We start from the raw sequence: 24,019 nt of genomic DNA, 5'->3' as shown, positions 1-24,019 counted from the left end.
GGGTAAATTAAAATGAAATAAGATGAAACGCACTACTAGGTGAACTTCCGGCGGCCGAATCTAACAGATAAGCAGGTGGTGGTGGTAAACTTTCTGATGAGGTGTAAGCTAGGCTTTGCTGGGCAAGATTTGTGGTGGTAGTGGAATTCTGTGGATAAAAAAACAAACAAAAAAATACACGGGAACGAAACAGAAACGAAGAAGAAGAAAAAAAACAAGAGAACGAAAAAAAAAGAAACGGTGAGTAACTTCTGGCTCGGATGCCCAATCGTACTGTACCTACAGTTCCTACGCTAGGACTAGGCGTTACGCTTGAGCTGCGCCGGACTGGCGGTGGCGGTTTCACGGTGTTGACCGACGCCCGTCGGGTGACCCGGGTTGGTCCTGTAATGGAATGCAAACGGGGATGCAGAACGGGCCGGGGTGAAGGAAGAAAAGGGTGAAAAACAAAAACCGTTAGTATACTTTGCTAAGAGAAACAGGGCAATGTGATGATTGTCAGTATAGTGGTGGGTTGTAGCTGCAACAGTAAATACAAATCAAATGGTTCATCGTCTTATCTAACGTTCGGCTAGTAGTTTAATGTGTTACGTATTAGAGGTTTAAACGTTCGCACAAAACAGAGCACAGTTGAACGGTATTTAGCTGCTACAGCTAAAAAGGTGGGGGGATCGCGTTCGAGTATGGCATGTCTGACGGTAGGTGGACGGTATTTGTATGAATGAGCATGATAGTAATAGAACATTGCACTTGCAACCAAACGGAGGCAACACTGATGGAGTGAATCATTTTTATGAGCAGTGAAATATGATGCAAAAACGACAAACATGGTGACACAAAACCAGTGAATAGTTACAATACATAGCAACAACGGATACGACAACGTACAACATAAATTTGTGTTTTAAAATAATTTAGGAAAAAAGCTTATTTATATAAATTAAACATCATCATCTGAGTATTTAAATGCGTTTTTAACAGAAAAAACAAATGATACTACAACAATGAAAACAAGAACGATTTAAAAAGGATTTTAAACAGTTTGATTTGCAGAGCATCGGGAGTATAAATCAATTCGTTGCGGATTTTAGAACATTTTGTACCAAATAATATGTTTTTGCAAGGCTTTTCCCATCATTTTTTTCTACATGAAGAAAGCTAGTTCGGAGTCTAGGATAGGAAATGACGGTTTGGAACTCTAAGAAAATTTGGAGTGGGTCAATAACGATAATCCAAATTCCTAACCAAACTGTGACATCGACATCAAATAATCTATACTTAATCTGATCGTGGTCAATCAATTGAGAAGATCGCGCGGTATATTCGGTGGGACCAACTTGATGTTCTCTATTATGAGCTGGCAAAACCTTACGAAATCATCCCAGACATAGTCTCTCACTCTCTCTCACTCTCTCTCTCTCTTCACTCTCTTACTCTCTTACTCTCTTACTCTCTTACTCTCTTACTCCCTTACTCTCTTAATCTCTTACTCTTTTACTCTCTTACTCTCTCACTCTCTCACTCTCTCACTCTCTCACACTCTCACTCTCTCACTCTCTCATTCTCTCACTCTCTTACTCTCTTACTCTCTTACTCTTTCACACTCTCACACTCTCACTCTCTCACTCTCTCACACTCTCACTCTCTCACACTCTCACACTCTCACTCTCTCACACTCTCACACTCTCACTCTCTCACTCCTCACTCCTCACTCCTCACTCCTCACTCCTCACTCTCTCACTCTCTCACTCTCTCTCTCTTCACTCTCTCACTCTCTCACTCTCTAACTCTCTCTCCCTCACTCTCTCACTCTCTCACTCTCTCTCTTCACTCTCTCACGCTCTCTTTTCACTCTCTCACTCTCTCTCTCTTCACTCTCTCACACTCTCTTTTCACTCTCTCACTCTCTCTCTTCACTCTCTTGCTTTCTCACTCTCTCTCTCTTCTGTCTCTCGATACCATGTAGCTGATTAGTAAGTCCTAACTATGGGGGAACGATCCTGGTGGGATTTGAACCCCGGTCCTGTCGTATCAAGGCCGGCACTATGTCTATATCTATTTCTTTGCAAACAACATATTGGTTGATGAGTAGTCAAAAATTGAGTCACCCCCTTGGAAAACGTTCCCAGGTGGTAGATGAGCAAAACGAGCACCTCTAGCGACGAACAATTGTTATCAAATTGAAAACAACAAATTATTGTAAAAACAAAAACGCACTAGACTTATTTATACTCCCGATAGGAAGGAAGGTGATGAAACAACACGTACACGCACATAAATCAACACAGAGTACATACGTCCGTGAGCTGCTTCTAGATATGATAAATTAGGTTAATGAGGATGAGAGTTAATGAGATGAGCATGTGCATGAGAGGGTTTGATAGTAGAAGAATGCAGGTTCAACAAACGATGCAAATATGAAAAATAAAACATACAAACAAAAGAACGAACAGACGCGGGAAGGGAAACGGGAAACGTGAAATGAAGTGAAACAAACGAACAAACAAACAAACAAACCAGATAACGATGCAGGTCTCGGGGTGATGGCGGGTTTATTGCGATTGATACGATCGTCGTACGGTGGGGTCGGTGCTGCCGTGGCGACGCTAGAGCTGGCGGCCGGATGGTGGTGATTGGAATTGGACCCTGCCGCCACCACCGACGATGGGTCATTCGCGTCACCTCCGCCTCCGTGGGCATGATGGTGAAGGTGTTGCGGCGACGAGTTTGCCGTGACCGGTAGCGAAAGGGACGGCGTTGGCGAGCGTGAGCTAATGCCAAAGAACGATGACATCGAGGCGGGTGACGCCGGTCTAGAGTTGGTCACGCGGAACGAACTTAGCCGCTGCTGCGGATGCTGCGAATTGTCCACCGGTGTGCCGTTCAGCTGCATCAATCCGCTACCGGTGAGCAGATCGTCCGGCGCATTGTTTAGACTGTTGCGGCTGGTGTCCTTGCAGCGCAGCACAACCACCTCGCTACGGTTCTGGGCGTAGTAATTTTCCATCATAAAGGAAGGATTCTCGAACCCGGTGGTGCCGTCCAGCCCTTGGGTGGAACCACCGGCCGATGCGCTCAGCCCGAGCGAATGGTGCGCTTGCGGTTGCGTGGTGTACGGTGGTGGTGTCCGCCGGTACTGGCCTACGGTTGGGTAATCGTCGCTCACCACACTGTGGTTACTGTATTTGGCCGCCAGGTTCGTCATCGAACCGTTCGTCTCCTCGACCGAACCCGCCTGATGGTTGCTCAGGTATTCGTCCAGATTGCTGTTGCTGGATGAGATCGATGACGGGAGCCGGTCCGCCGTGCCGGTGGTCCGCTGCTGCTCCATCTGCAGACCGTCATCCTCTGCATCGAGCAACCCATTGGAACCACCTGCGTTCCGGGACACCATCGAACCGTGATGATGATGATGATGATGGTTGTTATTGACGCCATTCGCTAGGATTGTATCGGAATCGGTCGTCCCGTCGGATGCGACCCCGTTCGAAAATCGGTGCCGTGCGTGCAGCTGTGGTGGATGGTGTGGATGATGAAGCTGCTGTTGCTGCTGCTGCTGCTGTTGAGCTAGCAGAGCGCTTTCGTGCTCTCGTTGAAAGAGATCTAATTCACCAATCAGATTGTTTAGTTCTTCGATCGTTTGCTTGTCGATGCAGTCTATCAAAGGTGCGAGGGCGAGGATTTGGCCGGATCGTCGTTTTGTCGGTTGTTGGCACACACACACAACCGTACCGAACAACGTGTGCGTGCGTATTTGCCAGTGCGAGAATCATTAGCGGCAGCGGGCATTTGAGCGGGCAGCAACAGTACAGGCGCGCAGCGTGTGCCCCCCAAAATCAGCGGATGCGCGCGCGTGTGTGTGTGTGGTTGATACACAACATTAAACGTACATATATGTGGGTGTCGGGAGGTTGCAAACAACAGCGGTTTCGTGAATTTTCAGAGAGGTGCAATTTTGGCAGTTTTGGGCAGCGGCGGTGTATTATAACGTAAATGAGCAGGAGCAGGAGCACATGAACATAGCGAACGTGTGTACATACAAAGAACGGAGAAGTTACAAAATAAGAGTAAATAAAAAAAGAACAACAAAACAAAACACATATAAACAGATAGTAGTACAAAAACAGAACAAAAAGACAAACAATTGTACAGGTGAGTTTGAAAAGGAAGAAAAGGACAACAAACAGATACATTAAAGCGTAACAAACGATAGTACGAGTAAATGATATCAGATGCAAAAGGAAGCGAATACAAGATGGAAGCGTGAAAGTAGAAGCAGCCGAGTGGTGAACATCACATCGTGTGCGTGAAAATAGCGAGCTGTAGCACATGACAACACAAACAACTTAAACAATTATACAACGAGCAATTTTCTATTCTTTTATGTTCTTCATGCACTTGTTCCTTGTGATGTTTTGTCTTGTACTGATTTGAAATCAAAATTAGTTCTTTGTTATCTCTTGTTTACTACTTTTTTCATCTTTATAGCTTCTGTTTTCATGCAAAAGTGCACTTAGAATACACTTAACTAATTTATTTTTTTTTACTTGTATGTGCTCTTGATTGAAGTTTTTATTTTAAAAATCTGATTTTTGCATGCTAGACATTAAAAAACGCTGACTTGACGGTACGTTAGAAAGAGTTTCGTATGGCATAAGACGAAATCAGTCCTATAAATCGTTAGTGGATAGTTTTTTGTACAGAAATACAGAGAGAGAGAGAGAGAGAGAGCCACAGACGTATGGGCTGCTGAAAAGAGAAAAAGAAACGGGGTTCGCTTACCTGCATCGCGATCCAGCAGCAACTGACCGGCGGATTTGTAGATTTCTTCGTTCGTCCGTCGCCCGTACAGTGCGTTCGGTGATGTCGGTACACTCAGCTGCTGCTGCTGCTGTTGCTGCGTTTGGATCGGTAGTGTCGGCTGGTGCAGCTGGTTGTTGTTGATCTGCTGCTCGAACATGGACGTTTTCTCTAGAACTGAACCGGTACGTTTGAGTATATCTTTATCCTTATCGAGCACGCTTTTCGACGGTGTACCACCAGCGCCGCCCGCGGTGCTGAGCGTGCTAGTGGCGGCGGCGGTGGAACAGTGAGGAGGAGATGGTTTGTTAGTAGCGCTAGTTGCGGTGGTAGTGGTGGTGGTGATGGTGGTAGTATCGGAAGTGCTGATGGTGGCAGATGTTATGTTTGCGGACGCGGAGGTGCTCGTATTGAAATGCTCCTCGTTGTCGTCGATCGTGATCGTGTGGTTGGAGGAAGTGTCAATATTACTTTCGCTGGGCGTTACGGCCGTCGTGCCACCGCCCGTAGAGGATGGCGTCGTGCTGCGGAACCCGAGTTTGATGGCACCGCCACCGATGCTGCTGTAGTTGGGCGTACCGGGCGAACCGGTCTGCGGTGTGTTCTGCGGCGTTTGCGTACTGCACGCCGACACGTCCGGTGAGCTGATCGCGTTCGTCGCATTCGAGTCGGGCGAGATGAGCGACGAGGCCGACGACAGTACGGGCGAGTTCGGTTGCTGGAACAGCACGTGCGCATGGGACGATGCCGCGCTCGACGGGACCGGTTGCTGCTGGCCATTGTTGGGCGTGTTGCTACTGCCGACGCCATTATTGCCGCCACTACTGGATGCTGTAGTATGGTGGTGGTGGTTGTTGTTGTTAACAGTGTTGCTGTTGTTAGTGGTTTTAGAAGCAGCCATCGAAGCCAATTCCGTCATATTGACGTAGGTGGGCTGGAGTTGAGGGTGTTCTGTAAAATGCCCGTTTCGTGTGTTATTAGTAGGAGATTCTGTTTTGGGACATTCGGATTCATTCGGGGAGGCACGCAACTCTATCCATTAGTACAGTAAAAAAAGGGGGATGGAAAACAACACTCGGGAGACAAGATTCCCTTCAGCTTACCTTTGGTAATGTGCGCTGGAATTGGAGACGGACACTGGCGCGGCACGTTAGGGTTGGCATTTTTCACGGACGTCGTCGACAGTGGTCTCTCCAGCGAGGAACAACGCTAAAATAGGTAAGAGATAAGTTATTAATTTACACGCTTTGGCTGTGAATTTGCTCTGCGAGCTTACCACTGGTAGCGGTGGTCGGCAGGCCACGTTGGCCGGTGATTTTTGCGTTTCGGCGATCGTTTCCGGACTTTGGAAGGTGTACACCGTGAGGGCGGGTCGCTGATGGCCCTTCTCGTACGCGGACGAAATCGTGTGCGGACGGTCGACTGTCGACGTTGCATCCTGTGTGTGTGGTGGCCACGTTGATACCGCATGTGATTGACTAGCTAAGGTGGAAGCCTAAGGGAGAAGAGAGAAAAAGGAAAACGATTGGAGGGTTTCTTATCAAGTTTAATGCGCTAAAGGTTTCCCAGCCAGAAAACAATGGAAATTTTGCAAAAAAACACCAAACATACACACACACACAATCAGTCACACCAGCGCAACACAAGAGAAGGGACATACTTTTATCATTTAAATTAAACAACAACGGAAACAAATTAAAACTCATTACAAATGCACGCTAAGCTACTGGCGGCTCTTATTATGGATGTGTGAAAGCGTGTGCGCCATGACGGACTGATATCGAAAACATTCAAAATGAATTATATGGTAAAAAAATAAAATCCAACGCGGAGTGTGTGTTTTTTGGCACATAAAAATTACAAACAAAAGGAACCAAAGGTGTTTAACCTGTGAAGTTAAAGCTGGTGAAGAGCAAAAGCCGCTATCGCTCGATTCGCCGGGTTTCAAACGTATCGCCGGGGAGTACTAAAAATAAAACAAAATTGGGAAAGGAAAAGAAAACGGAAAAGAAAAAAAAGAGAAACAGCAACGTTAAATAACAAACAAATAAACGAATAATTTTAAATGATATTACATACAAAAGTAAGCTAAGAGCATATGAAAATTATAAGTATAAAAGATGTAGCTGAGAAGATGGTGGTGATCACTGCCATTAATTAAGCAAACATTACTTAATTTAAATATGTAGAAATATAGATTAGAATAGAATCTTCTTGAATCAATCTTGGAAAGAGAACTTGGAAATGTCTCAGCAAAACCTTAATTTCATGAATTATTTCTTTGATGTTTTCGATCAAGGTATAAAAGGCCCTTAGCTGCCAGATCCTCCAGTACGCTAAAAGGAATTATCCTCCAAATTTGAATTCTTTTTGCAATATCCTATTGTATTTAAGCCTCGTGCGTGAGCGTGACAGCTCTAAATTGCCACCCATAGAGTTACCGATCTAATCTAGCGTTTAGCTATTACAACGACTAGGCACAGCTAGGAATTGCGCTTACAATCAGACCTGCTTTCTACTATAACATGCACCGAGTAAGCAGCGAGTTTAGCTACCAACACACTTAAGTTAGAAACAAAAAAAAACTCCGATCGCTTCCCGATTCGTCTCATCGATGTTTACCTGCGATAGCGATCGCTGGAACTGATGGTGGCCCGGGGATCCACTGCTGCTGCTGTTAATCGAGCTGATCGAACAGACGGAGCTCTTGCGCGAACCGAGCGAGTTCGAGCAGCCGCCCTGCGAGTTGGAGCCGCCGGGCGAATCCGGGTACAGGCTAATGTTGGCCTTCGACTCGAGGATCAGCTCCTCCGAGGCTTGCGGCAGTTGGGCGGGATCCTTCGTGACGATCGCTATCAACTGCATGGCTTCCTACACGGAGCAAAAGAAGAACATTAGAATAATGTGCCAGACAAAACAACGAGGCAACGAGGCAACGAGGCAGCTACTCCCCGGTCGCCAGCACCACCATACCTGTAGGTGACCGAGCTCGGACATAACCTCACACTCTTCGTGCACCACCGGTTGCAGCATGTTGACGAAGGTGCAGTACCGCGTCCGCTCCTCGACCATGATCGCCCGCAGTGACTTTCGCTCGACCTCCTCCAGCTCGCAGCGGCGCAACGTTACATCCTGCATGGAGGATTCGACCAGCACGTGCAGGTTGTCGGCGGCACCCTTCTTCGCCTTCTTCTGCAGCCGCAGTGTGTCGCTCGAGCGCTTCTTCAGCTCCGCCCGGCACCGCTTGTATTCTTTGGCATGGTCTTTATCGATAATGGTCACTTGCTTTTTCCAGTCTTCCAGTTTCTCCTGCAGCGGCACCACCAGACAGTCCATGATGGCGGTGGTGAAGTTCTTCATCCGGCTCTCGACCGCCTTATGCCGGAGGCAGACTCGTGTTAGTGCCGTTCCAATTTCTTTGGTGGCTCCTGAACGTTTTGGGGTTAGAAAGAGGAGAAAAACACATTATTGTGAGCGACGTGTACACATTGTAAAGTATCGTTTGTAAGAATATTGTAGAGTGATTATCCAGACGCCCTCGATCGAGCGTGCTGAACATTTAAAAAAGAAACCCATTACAGATGTGTGTCTAGAAGGCATAAAAAAAGGCCTCCAAGTCTCCACATGGAAGCAAGTTTAGGTCCGCCCCATCACGAAAAAGGCGTTGACGGCGTTAATTAGTACGTGATAATTGGCTTCCGTTCTAAGCTGCTAGAAACATGGGACGGATATCCTCTAACTCCAAATTTGAAATCCGGAGTCGGTATGCAATCGAACGACGCCTCGTCGTCAATATTCTTACACCTTCGGTACCACACCACCAGTGGCTATAACCGAACGCAATCAAACCATTCCAAGCGTCCACAATTTACATGCCTTATCAAAAGGGGCAGCCACAGCTAATCGGCGGACTGTACGCGGCCAACCCAAACACACACACACAGTGGCGTCATAAAGCTAACGGAATAAATATAGCGGCGCAGCCAGTTCGTTGTGGATCGTTAAATTTTTCAAACTTTTTTTTTATGCTGTTGTTGCCTCTGCCATCAGCTGCGACGAGAGGCACTAGCATCTGCAGTCGGAATCGGAATCGGAACCGCTGCAAGCAATCAAGCAAACGGAGCGGGCCAACAACTGCAGCAGCAATGGAAGTGTGTTTGTTTAGGTTGATAAGGCACCGAGACACAAGTGGCGCGCTTTATTGACAAATTGGAATACTCGAGTTCCTCCTTCCGTTCTGTATATGATTATTGGGGCGCTCACTGGTCGCCAACTCGCTCGGGCTTGTGTTTGGACTGGAATTATTCCGTGATCGCATCTTCTACTCATTTGCACATGAATGGATTCGATTGGACGAAGGCGGGAAGAATTGTTCACTCTGAGGTGGCCTACTGTCTCTTGCGAGCATTTAAATCTGGTTTCTCGATGCTCTACACATGCCTAATGATGCAGATATGGGTCACTCCATTCTGTCTCTTCCAATGCTGACTTCATCTGTGTACGCATCATTATGCAGATTAGCTTATTGTGATTTTAAATTCTTAAACAGGTAGCCTCACACGGGTCGGACACTTTCGAAACTCATTTTCTTTACAGCGGACGATCAATAACTTAACTTAATGGCGGCGGGCTGAACAGGGAGAGCCAACGTTTATGACTGCACCAGTTTAAATCGTACAATTGTGCTGAAATTTGTACTGCCGCATCGGGCCGCGTAAAATAAACGCCCCGATTGCGTGAGCTGATTCACACAGCACTTCCACAATTAAACTTCTCTCCATAACTTTGGACCGAAGTGCGTCGCTTCTTGTGCGCTGCTTTTTAAAAAAAAGTGACCTCATGAAACTCCAGTGCCAAAAAGTGAAGTGGTTTTTAAACAATTCTTCTGTCTTCTTCTGTTTGCCGATTCACCCCTTCTACACCTTCTTGAGTTTTGGGGAGGCGAAACAAATTTTTTTTTAGATGCTCATATTTGCCCAAGTCCATGAGCTGTTTCATGGTGAGGGAACCTACTTTCTACTCACAAGCAGCAATGGTGAAGCAAAACGGCACACGAACACTTCACAAACACACACACACACGCAGTCAGTCAGTCGGTCAGAGTCATCGGTAATAAGGCAATAATCGGTCAATTGATTGATCGGGAGTGTACAGAAACTGGTGAACCACCACAAAAAAGCTGCTTAACGGCGCCTCGCGCGCACACACACACACTCGAGGGTGTACTTTAAGCGTCTCCAGCAATTAGTGAAGTGGAGTTTTGTTTACAGTTTAGTTTTCCCTTCCAGCGCTTGCCCTTCCGCCGTGCCACTGGCTACAAACGTGGGTCGACGGGAACACGCGAACTGTAATCGCAATAGCGCGAAGGAGCTGCTTATATTTGTGTACCGTAGTTTCATGTACCGAAACCACACACTCGTGGAGCGGGCTCTGTTTGTTTTGCGGGGTTTTTTTTCTACTCTCGTTCACCGAAACGCCTCACTCGAACATGGCATGGAAATGACCGAACGTTGGACGATTATTAGGTCCCGGGCCACAACTCTTCTTGGGGGGATTTATTAGTTAAAAAAAAACAACGAACGATCGAGCGAAAATAACGGAAGGAAGTGCGAGTGAATTGACCGACCGTATCTTTTTTTTTGCGCGCCACACACTGGTTAAGCGGGCATTCATCCGGTAAGCACTCATTTACGGTGTGCGGAGAGTTATGTTTTGTATGGATAGATTTGTTTCTTTTTCTGTTTTAAGGATGGTTTTTACATATTTTGTTGTTAAAGCACGCACTATGATTTATCTTCATCGGAGCATGTTAACACGGAAGCTTACGTGGTTAAAAAATTAAGGGGGGAAAATCGTCTACTAATTTGTGTAGCACACCTGACGGCACTATTTATCTACCCGCTATGACATTTTAACGTATTCGTTGGAGATAATAGAATTATTTGAATGATATTTCCTGTTTGGGTGCGTAATCAGTTGTCTTGAAGAATTTATGGGCCAAACTAGTCATGACATTGGCAGATTTGAATGACCAGAACCAGTAGGAATTTCGCACGTCAGAATTGCTTCGACCCTCCATGAGGGATTTCCCTGGCTTCGGTCTGACCAGTAGGATTCGAGAGAGGACCAGGTTCCAGGCCAGCAGGCAATAGATTAGTATGTCCGTAAAATTTAGTATCAGGTGAAGATAATCGGAGATCAGATGGCTTCATCAGCGATCAGACCGAATACGTACGAATATTATGCGAAATCTTGGGCGAGGAAAATCGTTTTAGGAATCCCGCAGGTTCTTCTTAACCATCGCGATTAAAACGGTTAAAAAAGTCTAACATGAGTTGTGGGATTTTGTGTCCACCACTGTGGAGATTAGCGCTGGTCTCTAATCTGAATACTATAACAACCTCTCCGAGTAGGTCCTTTTATTCTTAATGCTGGGATGATTGTAAACATGAACAGATTGATGAAGAAGTTTCTATCGGAGGTTGTTGCCTGCTTCAACAAGTGTCAAAGACAAGACACATTTGGTCCTTTGATCAGATCATCGGCGGTGATCGGTATATTGGTTAGAGAGAGGATGTAACTAAGGTGGCCAAATCTCCACCCAACTATAAGAAGCGGCTAACAGAAATTGTTTGACCAAAGCTCAATCGGAGAGCCTCCTCTAATAATGTTCTGACCAAAGTGGTGATCTTCAAATGATCTTCAAAGTCACACAATAGTTTAAAAATGCACTTCTGTACGTCGTTCACGTCATGAGATTGACGCCGGACAATGCAACATAATATGATTAACAAGGGACGCAAGCAAAAATCCCTATTTGCTGTAAATAATGTTGTTATAAAATGCGATTTTTGAGCGCGATTATTTCTACACAGATCTAAGTGTTTGGGGAAGCAACATTGTCTTACAATACGCAACACTTGTCAACTGTCAACGGGCACGGTCTATAAGTTTTACACCTGTGAACAGCTAACCGATGCGGACACTCCTGCTAGTCCCTATATCACACGGGCGTTCGGGTTTTTACCAGCCTTCGAATAGGTAATATATTTTCGGAATTGATCAATGTTGACTTTACACTGTGAAAGGTGGACGTTGACCATGCCCTCCACCCAGATCGTTCCCTTATGTTTGTGGTTGAGGCGTAAAAAACACTTGTTTGTTTTTTTTTACTGCTCTTTCACTATCTCTCTCTCGCTCTGTCTGTCGACCCTCACGAAGAACCAGAACATCACCCAAAGCAACCCCCCCGGTCTGGTTGCTGGCCCTTTCGGCCATGCTCCGCAAACAGGACAGGCAACATATGTTTTCGCTGGTTCGCTTCGAGATTGACTTCCTCGGCTAAAAATATCGCTCCTTCATCTTCGACTCTGCTGCTGCTGCTGCTACTGCACGGTTTGTACGATGGCCACTTTTTGGCCAAACCAGTGACGACGACCACCAGCAGGCAGTAGTTGCTAGAGTTGCTATTATCCCACCACCCCCTGCGGAGGTCCACAACATAGAGCATGCATGCAGCCTGCCCGTGTCAGCTGAGCGGGAAGCGTGAAAACTAACACACATGTGCTCGTACGTAGGAAAAACACACGAAAAAGCTAGCGTTCTACACACTTTCGAGCTACACAAAATGATTCGGAACAAATAAACAAAGCGTCCTGGGTGACCATGTGTGCGTTGTGTTGTTTGAGGGCGGAAAGAGCAGTAGCTAGCTAGTAGTCGCTCTAGATTTATGCTGCTGCTGCTCCCGAATACTGTCCACAGTGCTGTGAAAAACAAAACAACGTACAGTTGTTGTGGCGAGTTCGTTCGAAGTCGTTAAAGTTATACGACGACGAGCTGGTTGGCTTATGCTGGGGCGAATTTATGTGTGCCAAAATGGTGTGGAGAGACACGAATGGTGTGGAGAGCATACAGCACACATGGTATTGATCCGCAATGCAGTCACATTCGATACGCATTTTGAAGCGTAGTAGCATTGAGAGAAGTTAAATACTGGGGGGTTTCTTTTAGCGCGCGACTCAAACTCGTGACCTCAATGGGGAGTTTGCTTCAAATTTCCTTTTGTCAGTTAAATGCATTGCTTCATAATTTTTATACTGAGCTTATGCAACGATTAGAAGAGCAATAAATCACAACCAAATGGGCTATAACATTCGGTCCTAATTTACAGGACGTTAATTGTTTGAAATAGCCGTTTAAATATTATATGGTCCAATTAAAACTAGAAGGCATCTAAAGTAGATTTTCACACAAACGTCATCTAGTTTGTGACATTTTTTACATTAAACAGTTCTTTCTTAAAATTCGGAATTTATGATATGCCTTGGTCAATGTAGTGTGAAGGCAATCCAATGATAGGATTAATTAAAATTTTTGTATTAATCTTCGAGGTTTTGTTCACACAGTATAAAAAAATATAACAGACACAGTAGCGCTAATCTGTTTCGATCGAATGTCGCAGAATGCAAAGTTACTTGAAGTCTACAACGATTCACAGGCTTGCTTTAGTCACGTGTTACAATTTGACCTCATCCTCCTTCTTCTTCTTCATCTTCTTCTTTTACTTCTTCTTCATATTCTTCTTCTTCTTCTTCATCATCTTCTGCTTTCTCCCCTCCTTTTACCTCCCCTCCATTTACCTCCCCTCCTTTTACCTCCCCTCCTTTTACCTCCCCTCCATTTACCTCCCCTCCATTTACCTCCCCTCCTTTTACCTCCCCTCCATTTACCTCCCCTCCTTTTACCTCCCCTCCTTTTACCTCCCCTCCATTTACCTCCTCCTCCTCCTCCATCATCATCATCATCATCATCATCATCATCATCATCATCATCATCATCATCATCATCATCATCATCATCATCATCATCATCATCATCATCATCATCATCATCATCATCAATCATCATCATCATCATCATCATCATCATCATCATCATCATCATCATCATCATCATCATCATCATCATCATCATCATCATCATCATCATCATCATCATCATCATCATCATCATCATCATCATCATCATCATCATCATCATCATCAATCATCATCATCATCATCATCATCATCATCATCATCATCATCATCATCATCATCATCATCATCAATCATCATCATCATCATCATCATCATCATCATCATCATCATCATCATCATCATCATCATCATCATCATCATCATCATCATCATCATCATCATCATCATCATCATCATCATCATCATCATCATCATCATCATCATCATCATCATCATCATCATCATCATCATCATCATCATCATCATCATCATCATCATCATCATCATCATCATCATCATCATCATCATCATCATCATCATCATCATCATCATCATCATCATCATCATCATCTCCTTCTTCCTCCCCTTCTTCTTCCTCGCCTTCTTCTTCCTCTCCTTCTTCTTCCTCGCCTTCTTCTTCCTCTCCTTCTTCTTCCTCGCCTTCTTCTTCCTCGCCTTCTTCTTCCTCGCCTTCTTCTTCCTCTCCTTCTTCTTCCTCGCCTTCTTCTTCCTCTCCTTCTTCTTCCTCTCCTTCTTCTTCCTCGCCTTCTTCTTCCTCGCCTTCTTCTTCCTCGCCTTCTTCTTCCTCTCCTTCTTCTTCCTCGCCTTCTTCTTCCTCGCCTTCTTCTTCCTTCCCCTTCTTCCTCGCCTTCTTCTTCCTTGCCCTCTTCTTTCTGGCCTTCTTCTTCCTCTCATTCTTCTTCCTCTCCTTCCTCTTCCTCGCCTTCTTCTTCCTCGCCTTCTTCTTCCTCGCCTTCTTCTTCCTCGCCTTCTTCTTCCTTCCCCTTCTTCCTCGCCTTCTTCTTCCTCCCCTTCTTCTTCCTCGCCTGCTTCTTCCTCGCCTTCTTCTTCCTCGCCTTCTTCTTCCTCTCCTTCTTCTTCCTCGCCTTCTTCTTCTTCCTCGCCTTCTTCTTCTTCGCCTTCTTCTTCCTCGCCTTCTTCTTCCTCGCCTTCTTCTTCCTCGCCTTCTTCTTCCTTCCCCTTCTTCCTCGCCTTCTTCTTCCTCCCCTTCTTCTTCCTCGCCTGCTTCTTCCTCGCCTTCTTCTTCCTCGCCTTCTTCTTCCTCTCCTTCTTCTTCCTCGCCTTCTTCTTCCTCGCCTTCTTCTTCCTCGCCTTCTTCTTCCTCTCCTTCTTCTTCCTCGCCTTCTTCTTCCTCGCCTTCTTCTTCCTTCCCCTTCTTCCTCGCCTTCTTCTTCCTTGCCCTCTTCTTTCTGGCCTTCTTCTTCCTCTCATTCTTCTTCCTCTCCTTCCTCTTCCTCGCCTTCTTCTTACTCCCCTTCTTCTTCCTCGCCTTCTTCTTCCTCGCCTTCTTCTTCCTCGCCCTCTTCTTCCTCGCCTTCTTCTTCCTCGCCTTCTTCTTCCTCGCCTTCTTCTTCCTCGCCTTCTTCTTCCTTCCCCTTCTTCCTCGCCTTCTTCTTCCTCCCCTTCTTCTTCCTCGCCTGCTTCTTCCTCGCCTTCTTCTTCCTCGCCTTCTTCTTCCTCGCCTTCTTCTTCCTCGCCTTCTTCTTCCTCGCCTTCTTCTTCCTCGCCTTCTCCTTTCTCGCCTTCTTCTTCCTCGCCTTCTTCTTTCTAACCTTCTTCTTCCTCGCCTTTTTTCTTCTTCCTCGCCTCCTTCTTCTTTTTGTTCTTCTTCTGCTTGTACTTCTACTTGTTCTCCTTCTTCTCCTTTTCTTGTACTTCTACTTCTTCTCCTTCTTCTTCTGCTTGTACTTCTACTTCTTCTCCTTCTTCTTCTGCTTGTACTTCTTCTTCTTCTTTGGCACTTTAAAATCAAAAACGTTTTGGCCTGCCATTTCTGACCTTCTGTGCCTTAATTTTACCCATCATTTCTGGGTATGGAGAAGCGATCTTGGATGGGATTTGATCCCCGATCCTGCCATATGAAGACAGTTTGAATTTGTCCTACTTCTTCTTCTTCTTCTTTGGCACTACAACCTCGAGAGGTCTCGGCCTGCCATTTCTGGCTTTCTGTGACTTAATTTTACCCGTAGAAAAGTAGTCAGCCCTTCGTACGGGGAATTTGTCCAACTACACCTTGAAAAAGGTACGATTAAGCACAGCTCCTTTCTTCAGGAGACTTCATAGAACAAGAGTTATAATGTGTTTTGTTGGACTTCCGAAAAGGACCCTTGCAATCTTACGACGGTTTTAAATGGCAAGATATCAAACATGGTGGGAATGTACCGTAATAGCTATTATGCTCTTAGCATTCGAGACGTTACCCTTCCCAGCTCAAGCGGACTGTGCCAGCGCATATATAATAATAATGAGCTGGGTAATTAGGGACTTATTTTTATTCTTCAATGTTTCGATTCCCACCTGACCGACCGTATTGCTCGTTTCGCAACTGTTGGAAAATATTAGCACGATAGTGATAAACATTTTGCCAACCCACTCGCATACAGTCCCGGTCGCACCGAAGCATCCCTCGTTTTGCTATTTTATTTCTAATTTTTTTTCCACCCATCTTCCCCCGAGGCCAATCACGACCAGAACGAACCCGACCCAATGTGCACGGTCATACACACTTACCTCGAGAGTTGGTGGCAGCATCTGCAATTTTTTGGAATGCATCCAAATAGGCCGCCAACGCTTGAATTGTAGCCCTGAAAATGAAACAAGAAACGTGAGCAGGTGAGTGAGTGCGAGAGAAAAGGGACGTAAATGGGAAAAACTGGGGAAGTGAAAAGAAGGGTGCAAAAAAAATTACACACACACATATCTGAAAGCTAAATTATGCTAAATTTATGACCGCCTTGAAAACACCGTCACTTTAGAGTTGGTGGAGGGAAAAAGAAACAACCAAAGCAAAACTGCATCACCCACCATCCTCCACGAGAGCAGCGAGCAGATATACACATAGAAAAGTAGGACAAGCAGCAGCACAGCACCGTTCGCTAAATTGGTTACGGTTGAAATGGAAATGGAAAATTTGCGAACTCCAAACTGCATCTTCGGGTGGGAAAATTTGCGAAAAAAAGAGAATGGAATGGCAGCAAATAACAAATCCAACTTCGCTAAATTGTTTCACACCGTTGGACATCGTTGCGCTGCAGAAACGATGCAACAAAAGTGACCAAAAGCAGCAATCGGCACATTGTCACTTCGAAATGGTCACACAGACAATTCTCGTTGGACATTTTTTTCTTTCTTATTTATTTTCCGTTGTTGTTTTCTCTTCTCTTGTTTCGGTGTTTGTTTGGCAAAGTTTCATCGAAATAGTTGAAACGTTATTGTATTGTGCAGTCAGAACACGATTTTGGCGCTGTTTTATTTTCTGATTGTTTTTTTTTAATGGAAATTTTTTTGGAAATTTTTGTAGAATTTTGTCACAATTATTTTTAAGTTTTAAAGTTAGTTTAGATTTTTTTAGATATATAATATGGTAGGTAATATGGCATAAGTAGCTCATAGTTCATAACATGTAATTGATCCCACCATACATTCCCCCGATTTTTTTCTGATTAGTTACAGGGTTTGTCAGGTCAATGCAATATTGTAAAAGCCAGGCTTTACATGATGAGGGAAGCCCAAAAAAAATCGGTTCAAAGGGGGGGATTGGCGAAATTTTTACGTCAAAATCATCTCGGTTCATCCCCCCCCCCCCCATGTGTTTTAGACCACTTCATGCTATCTTTCTCTTCAACTGAAAATCACCACGGTAACGCATAGCAGGTGACAGAGAGGGTTAGAGAGAAGCGAATTTTTTCCGAAATTTAAGATCGAGGAGGCGAAATCCTTATGATATCTCGCCTCGTGTAGCCTGGCTTTAACACTATATGTCAATAGCATAAAATGCTAATCCGACATTGAAAATGCAATTCAACCTCACTAACCCTTCTTAACATGGGGAAAACAAATTTTCAGCTCCGTAAAATCCCAAATCGACAATGGAAAATTGCTTATTTTTGACACAATGTTTATATGCTGTTTATACTACTTGCTTTCGCACTGTAAGTTCCCATATCATTTCAATTGATTCTTGTCGGTTATGGTAGCTCGGTGGCCGAGGCGATTATGGCGCCGGTCTTCATACGGCGATCGAATCCCATTCAGACTAACTCCTATTACGCAGGACTGTGGCAGGCAAGTCAGCGGGAAAAATCAAGTCGGAGAAAGAAATGGCAGGTCGAAACCTTCCAATTCCAATTCCAATTACTCCTGGTTTTGGCTGGATAGTCATTTATTATGGCTCGTGAAAAATAAACCTAATGTTTATAAACTTTGTTTAAATAATCCACAAATGGTTCTTGAGTTAATAGAATTCCAAACCATGTTAGCATCAAATTTATTGATCACCTCCCTGGCCATCGTTCAAAACAAACAATTTTACAGAAAATTAACCAATCTTACACCATCAAAGAAAATCAATTTACTAATATTAAATATTATAATTTGCAACAGAAAATTATAATATTTATTAAGTGTCTCATCAATCAAAGGAATTATATCACAAAAGCATGGGAAGCATGCAAAATTGAAAACAAAACGCCCTGTCAACGATCGTGCTGCTGGAATGTTTTAATCAAATTAAGCGATGGGAAAAACAAGATCGACAATCAAAAAACCAAAAATTAATGACCGGCTTCGCCTTCCTTGCCAACGATGAGCGAAGAAGGCGGCGGCATACCACGGACAATTAACTTAAAGCATAACAAAACAAGGCATCAAATACTATCCATTATCTTAATAAGAAGGCACGGCAGACAAAGTGCTTCATCGCGGCTTTATTAAACCGTTACACAATACGTTACATAAAATCCTACCCTCACCTTCTCCTTCTCCTTCACGCCCACGAAACAATCCATATTTGGGTGGAAAAAATACAGAACAACCACGCGCCAATCGTGAATCTTTTTTCGTAAATAAGCTATAAGATTGTTTCGACTTTTTATTCCGTTGCTTTTCTTCCACCATGTAAACCATGTCACTCGAACAGTATTACAACCACTCCGTCTTGGCCAACTATCGATCAAACGATGGAGCGACGCGTCGTAAAATATGGTTTAAATTAGTTGTGTTGAGGTAAATGATGATGCAGGGATTGTTACTATTCCTTCCTTCAGCACGGATTAAAGAGAGAAAGAACGGGGTTTTGTCAACGTTCGAAGCGTGTAAGATGATGTTATTGCATTTTATTACAAAAGAATGATTATTCAAATGAGACACAACCACAGTCGTACCTATTGCCGAACTCGTATGTTTGAGAAATGTTCTCTAAAAGCTATATCGTGTTTATTCGAGAGCTCGGAAAGCTTGAAGCTTCTTTGTAAGTTCTCATTTTTTAATTGATATAAGCGAACGGAAGCTCTTTTCAGTCAAGAAGATTTCCGGTAGTTCAGATAAATTTCAAGGTTGCCACTCATTTATCGGTGCAATGCGAAATAAACGTAAAAAGATTCATGTCAATCATATCAAATGAGCGATTAGTACAATTTATAGCAAAAGAGTTGGCGATGACAACTATGATTCAAATGATTTGTATTATGTGTATTATATTAATTTTTTTATTTTTTAAATAGTACAGACAAATTTTAGATTACAAACAGCTAACAATTTTTTATTTTTTTTTTAGTTTTATCTTCTCGTAGGACTAGTCTTTGGGAGGATGAACTTATTGACAATTATTATTCACAATCACTAATCATAATTAATAATCACTCACAAAATTAGGAAACTCATTTTATAAAACGAGTTCACCAAAAGCTGTTAAATTCAAATTTAACTCGATAATACTACTCGAATTTGACACTGAATAAGGACACACTGTGGGGAATCGATCACTGTTAAGAATCAAAATTTAATAGTTCTGTTCTGAGCTTTAAACTGAAAAATTAAACAAAAAAAATTGTTTACCATCACTTCCAATGATGATCTCCTCATACAGGATTATCACATAGTACCGATTTCTTTTGCCATGTGGTTCGACAAGATTTGTTTGAGACTTTACCCGTTCGAGTATGACAATACGCGTGAACGAATGGGATGATTACGTACCTTAAGCATGCATGTAGCTTTGTCGCTTTGGCAATGAAGTCTTCCCACAGGGGGCTCGAGTTCTGCAAATAGAAGAAAAGAAAACCGTTGCTGATGAATAATGGAAGATTTTCATTAGGGAAAAGGACATCTTTTATATGATTGTTGGTGCTGCTTTTTACTCTTGCATTTATTCCGCCGCTCTCCCTCGATAGAAAGAAGAGAACGCTATGAACTCACACTTGTTTCGCTTCTTTTGGAAATAGAAATGAAAAAACACACTTGGCATGTCTTTTGGGTGAAGCTTCCCCCCCACTCACACACAAATATTTTGAATATCTAAACTGTTTGTTTCATATAACACATCGGAATCCTTTTCTTGATCTCCCCTCTCTTGCTTTGACGAATTCATCGCTGCTTGGGCAGACTGGAAAAAAAAAATACACAACACATACAGCAACCCCCAACGATGATGATGAATTCATAAGCCCTGTCTCTATTTAGGAGGTTGTTGCATTCGCATCATTAATGCACAAAGCGGCCCTTTTTATTACGCGAGTAGGCAAAAGACAGCCAAGTCGTCGTCGTCGTCGTCGTCGTCGTCGTCGTGCCGTCTACTATATCGGTCTATAATGCTGCAGTCTCCTGTACTTCCCACCCAACCAAGGAAGGCTGGAAGGTTGGTATTAACTGTCCTGGTAATAATGTTATTCATCCTTTTGCAATGCTTTTGAATGAAAAGATTTATTCACTACACGACTTCGACGGCAGCAGCCGTCGCCGTCGTCGGTGGGGTTCATAACTTGTTGAAATGTCAGATGGGTCGGCATTAAGTGAGATCTCATCATCAAAGCCTGTCATCTGTATGTGTGTGTGTGTGTGGGGGGTACATAAATTTCCGACTCGCTTTTCATGCCCGGGTGCAGCGTCGTATAATGGCGCGCATTATGGAGCGTAATCGAACGGAGATTAGCATTAGCAATTGTGAAGAGCCGCACAGCTCAATTAGATGGTATTAACGGTAAAGGTGGTGATGATTTTGTTTTAATTTTTTTTTCAATTTCCCCCTGGCCAGTAAAGCACACAGGAAATCGCGCATTAAATCGTTTTATAATTGAAAACTAATTCCCGGTACATCACTTTCTTCCGACGGAAAGAAAAATTCGATTTTCCGTACGAAACACTGGGTTTTTCTTGCTTGCTGTACTTCGATCTCAATAAACAGCTGCATGCAAGGAACATGATTCGATTACGAACGCATAATGATGAGGCGCCTCCGGGCAGATAATATACCTAGTTACGAAATAGATTAATAGACGGGCGGCGGAGGCGGCGGCGTTGTAGATGAAAATTACAGGGAAAAGCTTCAGACTTAAAATTTTCACTTTGAATCACAAAACAATGGAGCCACCACCAACATCAAGATGAGGAGGAGCGTTAAAGACAGGAAAAAACGCTCAATTTCATAACGTTCGAGCGGAATTCTTTTAAAAAGGGTGGCGGCGCAGAGTTTCAACCCCATTTTCCCAGTGTGCGCGCTGTGGGGTTCAACTGGCGAGCGTTTGAGAAAGGGCAAGTTAATAGCCGCATGTAGTACATGCGGTGGTTGTGTTTTGTTGGGTTTAAAGGGATTTCTCACTCACTGGACACACAATGAAACAAAAAGGGTTCACACTCCAACGCAGGGAATGAGGGGGGAAATAGTTTGCCTTTCTCAAAGATTTCTTGACTGACGTGGAGTCATCCCACACACAAAAAAAACGGCCGAGACGACCATCTGCCATCGACAAATAGAGCAGCAAACCTAAGCTATTTTAGAGCTTTCCGATTGACTGTTTAAAATGCGTTCGAGACTGGAAAAGGCAGCGTCCACAGATAATGTAAACAAACTGGAGTTGTTGCTGGATTGGTTGGCCCTTCTTGTACCGCAACCGTCCATTTCCCGAACTCGTCTTGCGTAACCCCGAGCCACAGTCGGTCACAATGGCAAATGAAGATCGGGAAAGTGATGTCGAATAAGAGCAAGAGCGAGCGAGAGAGTGTAGTGCGAGCACAAATATCGCACACGGAAGATTGTAGATTGAGCTGTCCGTCCGTCTTTTGGAAAGGCAACTCTTCTGTAAATGCTTTACTAAATGCTGGTTACTGGAGAGAAAATGCATCGAATCTGGATTGGACGGTGGGGCGTTGGAGTTGGGTTTGCTTCTGGTGCAATATGCGAACGAACGAATTTTATGATAATTAGATGGGGAAGTGAAGGGCTGCAGAGAGACCAATAATAATCTTGTCTACTTCCAGATGTTTCCGGGTAATTATTATGGGAAGTTAACATTCAAAACTTGCTCTCCGAATACCATAAATTACATGCCAATATTACACGATTCAATTCGATATTAAAATCATTAGTAAGATTGCATACATTTAGGAGGCAAATCAAACTATTAGTGGGAAACAGTTTGTCTTTGGAGTGTATGATGACTTCCATCAGATTTTTAAAATTTATTTTAAGATTTGAAGGCAGTTAACTCTCAAATCCTTACAAATTTGATTGGAGTTGGAATCTTTTTAGTATACAAATTTGAGATCGTGAAGTATTGAGATACCTTCTTTTCAGTAAACTCTCCAAATAAAATGCCCTAAATACATAGAAGCTTTGGAAGCTGGATGGTCAGTCGTACGGATAAGTAATCTGAATGGGATTCAGGTCCTGCCATTTGAAGCCCAGCTCCGCTATCGCCTCGATTACCGGACCGCGCCATAAGCACAGAAGTCCATCTGAGATTTTTAAATTACAGTTCAAGTTAAGAGGAGAAGTTATCGTTGAAGACATTTTAGAATCGAATTATGCATAATTTAAATTTGGATGGCTTGCTTTACGGCATGTTGAAAAACTATGCTGCAGTCCTTTCTTCTTATTCTTCCCAGACTTCAGATACAACCTCAAGAGGCCTGTCATTACTGCCATTCTTGACCGGCCATTACTAGCTTCTGAATTGACTCTACTCTTTTCACTACTCTTGACTTGGTCCTACGTAATTTAAATTCATAATGAAACTAAGAAAAATATCTCCATTCCACCATTTGCAATTCCTCGTTTCCTATCCCAAAAATGGGCCTCTTGCAAAGCGGATGCATAATGAGAAGAAGCATGCAGCTTCTTTTTTCCACCGATTTGTTTCCTCCACATTAGCGATCGTTGGCCGGAAACTCCTTCTCCGCCGAGACGAGAGCAGCCTGTTTCTTCTTCACCAAATTTCTAGCACCCTCCTCTGGCGTCGTTGCTTTATCTTTCGCCTCCTCCCAAAGGCCCGCCGGTTACAGTTTTTTCTTTATCATTTATTTTCTTTTCTCCTTTTCATGGTTTCCTTTTTTTCCCCCGCTTGCAGACGCCCTTCTTGGAACGGTCTGATAAACAAACAGAACCTGCATAGTGCGCACTGCACTACAATAGATGAGGATGAAGCGAGGAGAGCACCTAGGAGAGGCCTGTTTGGAGTACCGGGAAACGGACGGGAAAAGCTGCTCAAATATAGGCCTTGGGGAGGCAAGCCTTCGCCAGCCAGCTAGCCAGCCGCCACCGAGCCGGGAATGTCATTGACACCTTGCCAGCCGATGGAGAAAAGCGGAGTAAATAAAGGTGTTGCAGGCTGGCGGTGGCCACAACTCGTGTGCGTTTGCGTGCGTTATGCCATCGGGCGACACAGGATGTGCATAGTGTGTGTCTGTGGCCAACGAGCATACACAACGCCACCACCACCACGTGTGGCTAACTAGCGATATGCATAATTCACGGAGCAATAGGGAACGGGGTGTAAAAAAAAAATGGTAAAGTACCTCAAAGCATACCGACCAATGTATATTTTACCTTTCGTTGGTTTCGATTGCATGGTGGACCGATTAACACGGGCAGAGCGCTTCAACAATAAATTATGGGGAAAAATATGAAACTATAAAGCGGAAAATCGACCTATCGGACAGCTTATGTACACACTTCACAACGTTGCTGTGTTTGTTTGTATTTAAATTAATAATACAGAGCAAATCAAACCGGACTCTTTGGAAAATAGTTTGCATACGCACAATAGTAAAAGCTACCATAAATATGCCTTTCGGTAGAAAGTTTCCCAAACAACCACCACCGGGAACCAGTTCCCAAGCGTTGATAAGAAAATTAAGTTTGGGTCCGAGTTTCGCGTGCAATAAAATTTCGCTTTGTATTGTGTTGT

At 44.0% G+C, this 24,019-nt stretch overlaps 1 protein-coding gene across 17 annotated transcripts in view; it reads right to left on the bottom strand.

The window, feature by feature from the left end:
- The window catches only part of LOC118512906 (putative mediator of RNA polymerase II transcription subunit 26), an 89,005-nt gene that overhangs the window by 9,898 nt on the left and 55,088 nt on the right, over positions 1 to 24,019 (bottom strand). For 12 of the 17 annotated variants that reach the window (XR_004906362.1, XR_004906363.1, XM_036058035.1 and 9 more), the window contains 11 exons: positions 19,815 to 19,876; positions 16,350 to 16,423; positions 7,774 to 8,228; positions 7,423 to 7,671; positions 6,689 to 6,766; positions 6,077 to 6,295; positions 5,904 to 6,009; positions 4,783 to 5,751; positions 2,518 to 3,657; positions 284 to 384; positions 34 to 148 (listed from right to left, as the gene is read on the bottom strand). Coding sequence is in view for 15 of the 17 variants with exons in the window: in XM_036058035.1 (XP_035913928.1) it covers positions 34 to 148; positions 284 to 384; positions 2,518 to 3,657; positions 4,783 to 5,751; positions 5,904 to 6,009; positions 6,077 to 6,295; positions 6,689 to 6,766; positions 7,423 to 7,671; positions 7,774 to 8,228; positions 16,350 to 16,423; positions 19,815 to 19,876 (3,568 nt within the window). In the remaining 2 variants the exon portion in view is untranslated. The remainder of the gene's footprint in view (positions 1 to 33; positions 149 to 283; positions 385 to 2,517; positions 3,658 to 4,782; positions 5,752 to 5,903; positions 6,010 to 6,076; positions 6,296 to 6,688; positions 6,767 to 7,422; positions 7,672 to 7,773; positions 8,229 to 16,349; positions 16,424 to 19,814; positions 19,877 to 24,019) is intronic. The other 5 variants (XM_036058041.1, XM_036058045.1, XM_036058044.1 and 2 more) reach the window with 4 other exon arrangements.

The sequence above is a fragment of the Anopheles stephensi genome, chromosome 3 (assembly GCF_013141755.1).
Source record: "Anopheles stephensi strain Indian chromosome 3, UCI_ANSTEP_V1.0, whole genome shotgun sequence".
Taxonomy (NCBI): domain Eukaryota; kingdom Metazoa; phylum Arthropoda; class Insecta; order Diptera; family Culicidae; genus Anopheles; species Anopheles stephensi.
The sequence above is the reverse complement of the archived record's forward strand: the minus strand, read 5'-3'. Positions and strand labels throughout refer to the sequence as shown.